General features: G+C 37.1%; 1 protein-coding gene across 1 annotated transcript; it reads left to right on the plus strand.

Annotated features, from left to right (window-relative positions):
- On the plus strand, positions 1-4,217 carry LOC110855039. Its single transcript, XM_035855733.1, has 6 exons — positions 1-88; positions 1,046-1,117; positions 2,066-2,185; positions 2,289-2,296; positions 2,706-2,828; positions 3,236-4,217. Exons 2-6 carry the CDS (start codon positions 1,061-1,063, stop codon positions 4,041-4,043), a joined length of 1,116 nt encoding a protein of 371 aa, XP_035711626.1. The 5' UTR covers positions 1-88; positions 1,046-1,060; the 3' UTR covers positions 4,044-4,217.
- Positions 4,218-9,590: the final 5,373 nt, after the last annotated feature.

Raw genomic sequence — 9,590 nt, forward strand, 5'->3', positions numbered from 1 at the left:
TTCAGTCTGGACAAGGTTGAGATTACGTTTTTCTCGCAGTCGTACATCGTCTGCCTCCTCGTCCGCCAGTGGGTCTCGTCTCAAAATAGTAAGTACATAAATTATTATTGGGCGTACTCACGACAACTTCTTATTTCGCATCGCAACTCATTTAGCAAACTTGCGAAGATCAAAATATTTCTGTCGTGAGGGGATTCGCAAAATATGAGTTCGCAAATCTCTCTAATCTCGCAAATCTATTGAAGAACACCTATTTTGGTATTGTTTCCATGGATTTCTTTAATTTTTCTTGCTGGCGATGGTGAGGATGAGTTTGCGAAGTAATCTTGCGAAATAAGAACATGCTCAATTGCTGGGTAAATTTGCGAAAAAAATCCCATGGTTTTCCAGAAAAATTTTTGCGAAATCTCACATATCTCGCAAAACTTCGCAAGTTATGTTGCTATGCTCAATTTGCGAGATATGCGAGATATGCGAAGGTTGACGTGAGTACGCTCATTATTTCTTCAAGCTGCCATAAAATAAAATTCAATTCACCTTTTTAACTGTTACTGAACATTTTATTTTTATGCTAAAAAATGATAAATTTAATGAATACGGTGTATTGACGTCATCGAATTGTATAAAATAATTTGGTGGAAATGAAAATGAAATGTCCATAAAAGAATTTTAGGATGAATTTTTTAACCGAGCTGATAAAAATTTCGGCAAATTTTTCAAATTCGAAAAATTTGGCGAAGTCTTTAAGAATGCGCTGAATTTGGATATTTTAAGCTATGCATATTTAGGAGTCGTCGAAATTGCATTAAATTAACTTCTTACATAGAAACTGTTTATCAGTTTGAGTCATACATTAGTTGGGGTTAGTCTCAACGTTTTGCTACATAAACAAAGTTTTACTTGAGCTACATAAATACTAAAAGATCGGATGACAAGATTACGATCTACGGAACAAAATATGTTATGCTCCCAAATTTAATGGCTCATTTCCTTTCCAGACATGTTGACATGATACTTTTCCTAACCTCTTTAATCACTCTTGCAGCCCAGAGACTGGAATATGACGCTCAGCTCAGGCAAATTCTGTCATCAATCTCAGAAAGCGAGACGCAAAAATGTGAGTAATCCTTTCTTTTACTGCTTACTTGGATATTATTTCGCTTCGCTTGATGTTCGACAAATGAGGATATGCACCCTCTAAATAAAAGTTGCTTAAAATTTACCAAAGTCTGACTAAAAACAGGGGTGATACATGCATGTAAATTGTGTAAAATTTGTCCCGCCTCTGCACAACTTGTACAACATGGTTGGGGACCCAACATAAAGTTGGTGACGGATTTTCTGGTAATTTTTACTTTCACCCTCGGGTGTGACCGATACCCCCATGTTATAAGTAACATGCAGTGCCTAAACTGGCCCATATCCAACGGTGGGCAAACTTTGTGAGCGCCCCAAGTTGCTCGCGAATTCTTCCTTCCAAACTATTGCGTCATTTATTATTCTAGTAGAACATATAGCTACCCGCTAATAAATACAGGTCGATTCCGATGCCACAATCGGAGTCGGCAATAATCTGAATAATTTGTCTGCCTGTCCGTGTCTTTGACTAAAGACGTAGGATCCTAGGCTCACAGCGATCAGGGTCTTGGACAAGCATCAAATATGGAAAGCATTTTTGAAGTGAAAATTATAACATTTCCGATTTTGAGTAGTTTTTACTCCTTTAAATATATTCTATTCGTTTAGTGCATAATCCGTGACAAAAAGTCCTGACTTTTTGATCTGAGATTAAATTTCACCATCATCTTTATTGTATGTAGCGCTGCAAGTTTTTGGCAATAATTATCTAATTAAAAATAACTTCAACCAGAAAGTTCTTCAACGGAAATTTAATATTATTATTTAATTCTGATTCGTTATTGTAATGTATTTAATTAATGGTTTGATTATTATTATCTCGATTTCAATTACCTGAGGTTAGAAATTGAGGATAAGCTAGTCAAATTTACAAAAAAAAACATGTCTATCTACCCGAACTGATTACGAGTTTTTATATTCATTACAGAATGTTGGGCATGCAAAAGTATGCAGCTGGATGTCTGCCGATTTGTGGATTTCATTCGGAAATTATGCCGGAATTTTCCAAAAATCCAGAAATATTAAGGAGGAAAAAACTGACACATTTGTAAGTTAAAGATTTATTTTTTTCTATGAACCCATAAGGGTGCATCCCTGGAAGGGTGATAGTATCCAGTATTGGATAATTACAATAATTTTTTTGATACTAGGTATATCGGTTAGGCGGAATTTACCCCCAAATCCAGAATATCGCAGAAAGAATTTATACTGTTTAGAGTTTATAAAGTTTACAATTTGGAAAAAAATATATAGTCACGATTATGTAAAATATCTAAACCGACGTGATTATTTAAATTGTAACTTTCGGAGCCAGAAACGATTAGTCAAGTTATTATTTTATAATTCTGATTCGTTATTGTATGGATGTAATTAAGAACTTAATTACATCCAATAATCCAGTAATAATTACTATTGTTTCATTTCCAATTAACTTAGGTTATAAATTGTGACTGTTTAAATTTCATCGTTACGTTTCTCGCAAAAGTTATTTGACGTTAAAGTCATTTGTCTAAATTTATTTAAAAAATTCTGCCCCAGCTGATTACGAATTTGTATATCCATTACAGAATGTTCAGGATGCGAACGTATGTAGCTGGATGTCTGGCGATTTGTGGATTTAATTCGAGTGCAAAAATTCCGCCGGAATTAAAAAAAACTGAAATATTAAGGAGATACAAACGTCCACATTTGTAAGTTAAAGGATATAAGACTGATTTTAAATGATTTTATCAAAGATTGTTCATTACTGATTGTTCATATGTAACATTACTCTCGAAAGGATAATGGGAAAATTATGTAATTTTTTTCATAATATTCTACACCTTGATAAAAGCGTTGCATGATTTATCTCGGTGTAGTAAATAGTGTTGGTAGTCCTGCACTGTGATTTATTTTTTTTACTTGTTGTGCACAAATGTTTTGAAGTTTGTCGTTAGAAAAGCATTAGTTGTTTCCGATCTTAATTAATGTTGTCAATAGTTTCACTCCTTCTAAATGTACATACGTCGAAAAATTGGCTATTATTTAAATGCCACTTCGGAATATTATAAATAGAAATAACATAAATATGTATTATTTATTATGCCGAAACAATCAGAGGAGTTCAGGCTGCGTGGGAGAGTCCAATTCTGGATATCACCTTGTCCCAGTTAATACAAGGAGCGACCACGCCGGAGGACACCGCCCGGTATCGTGCCCTGCGGGATAAGTTTGCCGGCGCTTGGCTTAATGCCCTTCCATCTCCTCAACTTGGAACCCTACTATCGAACGAATCGTTTCGCATTGCAGTTTCCCTCCGTTTAGGGTGTGACGTCTGTCAACCCCACAAATGTCCATGCGGGGCGCAAGTTACTGGTCGAGGCTACCATGGCCTTTCTTGTCGGCGCAGCGCAGGGCGATGGTCCCGCCATGAGGCCGCCAACAACGTAATTGCGAGAGCGCTCCGTTCGGCGGAAGTTCCTTGCATCCGGGAGTCTGCGGGATGCTCCACTCAAGACGGAAAGCGTCCCGACGGAATGACACTAATTCCGTGGTCAAGAGGAAAATCCTTGGTTTGGGATGTTACATGCGTAGATACTTTCGCCCCCAGTTACCTTCCCGAAACTGTGCGCTACCAAGGCGCTGCTGCCAGCAAGGCGGAAGATAGTAAGAGGAGGAGGTACGCCTTCCTCCTGGATCGTTTTATTTTTGTCCCCGTCGCAATGGAAACGACTGGGGTGTGGGGCCAAGAGGGGCTCCTCCTCATCAACCAAATTGGCGAGCGGATAGCCGCAAGAACCGGACAGCCCAATGCTGTCACATTCCTCCGCCAAAGAATCTCGCTGGCTGTTCAGCGGGGAAACGTTGCCTCCATTTTAGGGACACTCCCGGAAGGCAAAGAATTGGAAGAGGTGTATTATTTTTAATTTATTTTTTAACTTATTTTGACTTTTTTTAAAAATGATTTCTTCGTTTTTTATTCAGGTTAGGGATTTTTAATGTACGACTCCTTTGTAGTCAGCTTTTTTGATGTGTAATTTTTGTAATGCGTATGCAATGATAATAAGTGAAATAAAATTTAACAGTATTTATAAACTTAATTCAATAAAAACATTTTTGATTGACGAATGAAATAAAAATGCACACACAAATTATTTATTTAAAGACTTCAAACAATGATCCAGGTCAGCATGTAAAAAAAATTCCGGTGTAGACTACCATCATTACGTAGACGATATTTACATAAACGCAGATTTACATAATTTTCTTTATTTTTCACAGACCACTTGACCTGGCCCTGGCGGAACTCGACCTGATTTCAATTCTCAGAAATTTAATCCACAATTGTTGAACGTAACCTCCACCCACGTACGTATGTACGTTACCAACGCTACTACTAAAATGGTTGGATTATCGTAACCACCTCCTCTCAACAGTTCGAAGTAACCAGCATTCGGTGTATGAATGTTCTGCAATAAATAAAACTCGTATTATATGCGTTCCACCAAATATTAAGTTGAGTCAAGTATTAAAAGATCGCGTGACAAGTTTACGATCTGAGCCAAATCTGATCTTCAGTCTAATTTTATGGCTCATTTCCTCTTCTACGGTACTTTTTCCAACCTCATCAATTACTCTTGCATCCCGGGGATGCAGGTCTACGAGTATTACTAACTTCTCCTGATTTAATGAAAAATTGAATGATTGACAACATGTCTCAAGCCAAACAGAAGTTTGCCGCTGTGTCCTTAATAACGTGTAAGAAATCAAATGATTGAACGACTGAGACATTTTGGAATTTGTTCAATGATGAGTTCAATGATGAAAAAACAAATACAAAAATAAATTTATGAGAAAATAAATTTATGCTTGCAAGTGGTATCGTCGCTTCCTATCGAAGAGCACAAGAGCTTCCTTCAGGGCTTTCAGATTGGGAAACCGTTTGTATCGGAGTTGTTCTTGGTATTGGGGCTGCATATGCTTGATGAAGAGTGTGATGAGTGATTCCTCATTCAACAGCATGCCACTTTTAAAGTGAGATTCATCATTCTGTAGAAAAACGTGGTGCCTGATTCCTGTAGATTTTGTCTCGTTGTGATGAATTAGTTGACTCGGTCAGGAACAAATTCCTTTTCAAATGAACTTCGTAACTGATACCTCTTTAACTCCAGCCAAGCGTTTGATTGGATACCGTCGTGGGTGAAACATAGTTCTAGTTTCAAGTCTTTTTCCACGAGATCTCTCTATCCAGTGTACCACTGCTTCTGTCATATAGCGAAGAAAGCTATCCACTTTAGCCCTGCCGCTGTAATTGCCTTTCGTACTCCTTCAAGAATTTAGCAGCATCCGAGTCTGGTAACCCATCGAATTCCCTGATGCCTCGTTGTTGCAAGACAGTATGTATAAGTAGTGCAGTTCATCCCCGCTCCCATGAAGATGGCGAAGATGGTGTCGTAGCCCCCCCCCCCCCCCTTTCGACGGTGGTGAGCTTGAACACATTCTTCTACACTTTCCTCTTCATCTTCTTCTGAAACGATTGCTCCATAGGACATTTTACGTCGTTTCACTTTGGGGTTACCCTACTTGGTTGGTACTTCTCGTGATGCTCGTATTCTCATTATCTCCAAAAGTATGAGATTTTTACGACATGATATGCAGGAAATTTCTTCACTTTTCACCAACCCATGACAAGCAAATCTTCTCGCATTAAAGCCACTTCAGGTATGGGGCACATTAAAATCTTCCTGGCTTCGTTCACCAATTCAGTTTGCTTCACCTCTTTCGAGGTTTTAAGATATATATACGGAATTCCAGCAAAATAGCGGCCGAAGAAAACCAAAGACGCCATTAATTATAATTTCGCAAACTCTCGAAGGTTGGCCAGGAATCATAATTCTTACTAAGTAATCGGATGATCAAAATTGTGATTTGGCTGTAAGAAGTTTACACCATAACGCAAGCATCACCTTTCAGAATTAATATTGTTTAATTAATATGGCGTTTACTTAAACACATAGTGGCACTGTTTGATTTAGGATTGAACTAAACGTACTGGACAAAAATTGATATGAATCTTGGTTTTTGGTTTTCATAATCCAAACCAAATTTTCATAACATAAACTCTACAAGGTCTTAATCGCAAAGGAATTGCCTATCATTACAAAGGAAAATATGTAGTTAAGGAAAAATTAAGATAATCTGGTAAGTATGAATGTATGCACGAGCTATATTTTTTTGGTTTGCATTTAATAAATTCTGTGGATCTACCCGCCTCACGGGTTTATTTGTACATAAATCCCGATCAGGTAATCCCACTCAGGCAATCGATAAATCCCAAAATCTTCAGGATAGCTGCTGAAAGTCAATTGGCCATGCATCCCTTGCACTTGCATACCTATTTTTGCAAATACAAGAAAAATCAACGCATATGGTTGGAGGTCCTCATCTCCTCCTTATCAGATCCCAAACAATTGCGTACATTGCTTTCTTAACCTTACAATTTCTGTTAGCTTAATCTTGTGCACAAACTATGTACTTCATAGTGTCCAATTTATACCTTAGTTCTCACACAAAACAGCTGAGCTTGAATTTGTAAGGGTCAAGCGTCAGGGTCGTAATACTCAACAATAAATCTAATTGCCTGCCAAGATGGACGCTAATCTCCACCTGCCACCCAAGTTATTATAATGAATAGATGTGAATGAATGAATGAATGAACGATTGAATGAATTTATTAATCCCTTTTTGGGGCCACTCTTGTCCATAAAGGAGCGTATAATGGGGTACAAGTATAATAATAGTAATGCATTACCTAAATATGTAATTAACATTGTCCAATACTGTCATGGTAAATCTAAGAAAAATGGCTTCTTTTAATTGGTAAATAGTTCTACCGTTTATCCGAGCATAAATTTTTGTAGTTACGATATTGACTCAATATCTCAGGTAGCGTCACTGTAGATCAGACGTAAACGCCGACCAATTTTGGGGCGGCGCCAATTTTGGGCATTTTTGGGCGCGGCGCGGACCGGCGTCTAAAGATTTCAATTAAATAGTTCACACCAGTGCATTATCAGAATTAAGTAATAAATATTCAGCGCTAAATTATATAAGCTATAAGTCTAGGAAATGTCATACGCAGACATTTATATTCACTTAGAATTATAATTATAATTACATAAATACGTCATAATGTTAAGACCTTTGTTTTTGCCTATTTTAATTTAAACATTGAATTATTTTATCAAATTGTCAAATTAAATTACGAAACATTTATATGCTCGCCATCTGCTTAATCTGCATTATGTGCACAGATACAGTAGTAGGTATTTATAATATAAATTTTTCCCTTAATTACGTACAACCTTGTAGTGGTTGAATAGTAATAATACACTGTAAAAAAATATGTAAAATTTACCAAGGTTGAGTAAAAAAGAAGATAAACAATTGGGTAAATCTGTACAACGGTTGAAAAAAACTTACAATTCTTATGTCATTATTGTTTTTACTAAACGCTTGTTAAATTTAACACAACTATTATTTACAGCGGACGGGTCCGTGAAATTGCAATAAAATACGAATACATGAATTTCCCTATAACTGGGAATGCAGGTATCGATAGAACTAAATGGTAATAAGTATTACTGCTGTATATGTATGTAATTGTTTATATTAATTATGCATAATTTTTTATATTATGTAAAAAACAGCAAATAAACTGGAAATAATTATTTTCAACTGCATAAAAGTTGATCGCATTGACATTTGGGTCAATTAAAATAAATTTTACGGGTTAAAATTGGGGATTAATAAAGACGACTCTTTTAAATAAGAATTTCTCATACATAATTCCTCGTTCACTTCATGTATGTACATACACCGTGCCTCGTGCAATGCCATATTTATGGATCAGTTTATTGTCATTCCAACTAAAAACCCTGCATTATTTTTCTTTTCATTCCATTCGACTTGTATATTTATGGTTACTGCAGTTTTATCGCATCTGACAAAAGATTCAATCTGACCCAATATGAGAGAAAATATTGCGTCCTCAAACAACGTATTTGAACATACATATAAATACACAACCCAAAATTCTCCCTCCTCGCCCGAAAAACTACAATGAAATCGAACCCTCTTCCATCAATACGGGATGGTGAAAATGCCACGCTACAATGGACAATTTTCCAGAGAGAAAAGCTCCTAAATATTCAGCTGGATTTTGAAATTTTTATAAATTATTTTATGATGAAACACTTGATAAGAAAATTCTTAAAATTGTGCATTCTATGTATGTATGTAGAGACAAAATTTCGGTAACTAGTGGAAATTTACGAATTTTTCCCATTGAAAATTTCTCATCGTGGCATGACATTTCAACCTCCCTGATGTACATAAATCGTGAACAATAACTCCGATCGGATCCGGATGCATTTCCCTTTCTTCGTAACAATGGAGAGAGCTTAGTTTGTGCAGATTGTAAATACAGTAAGCACGAATGAGGGGATCTTCCCGTGAAAAGTCGTATGGGATATGGGGTGGGTCTGGATATGTACCAGGTACGTGAGGTGGTTGCTGTGTTTGCAGGTGTTACTTGGTGGTATTCAGGGTTAATTAGTGGGGTCACCGTTGGTGTGGGTGGATTCCTCATTGTTCGACACCGTGGAGGAGGATATGGTGTATCTCTTGGTGGGGGCCATAAAAAGGAAGTAGTCCACTTTGGTGACGTAATGTTGGGGAATAATGGGGGTATTTGTCTTGTGGGAAATCTAGTTTCCACCAGGTGATAAGGGGCTGGTTTAGAAGTTGGGAAATGCGGTATCTGCTGTCTTTATGAGTCCTTGGAGCAGTGTAAATCGAAGCTCTGGAAGATGTGGGGATTTTAGGGGAAGGTGGGGTGGGATGAATTGATGAGGCTGAAGTAGGTTGTTCGAATCTGGTGGGAGTGCTGTATACAGACTTCTCAAGTTGCCAAATCGTTTTATCTCTTCTGATACATAACTCCTTATGATATTGGTGGATTCTCTGTTTAACTAATTCATCGTTCGCAAAAAATAGGGGATTTCTTGTTTTTTTAAGACTGACCTGAGGGATTGATAGAAGATTTTTTGTCCCATTTCTGAGCTACCACTCGAGTTTTCTTGCACCTCCGAGATCGCTGCATGTGTACTGTTAGACATTCTTGACTCGTTGATTGGAATTGACAGCCCCTCGTAAAACATTAATTGTGCTTGGGAGAGGGATGGGATCTCTTGTAATTCCAGGGACATTATGCAACATGAGTTCGCAAATAATTTTCGGTTATTATTTCTCCAATAATGTGTTGGACATGTAATGGACTTGTTCTTGGGTTGGCAGAAATTTCCATGTATGCTTTTGGATAAATTAAGCTATTAGTTCAGCATACGTAAATCTATTTGTGCAAATATTACACGTATAACCTGGTTTAGGTAGAATTACTAGTTCAGTACGAG

This window comes from Folsomia candida, unplaced genomic scaffold, assembly GCF_002217175.1.
Source record: "Folsomia candida strain VU population unplaced genomic scaffold, ASM221717v1 Fcan01_Sc011, whole genome shotgun sequence".
NCBI classification, from domain to species: Eukaryota; Metazoa; Arthropoda; class Collembola; order Entomobryomorpha; family Isotomidae; genus Folsomia; species Folsomia candida.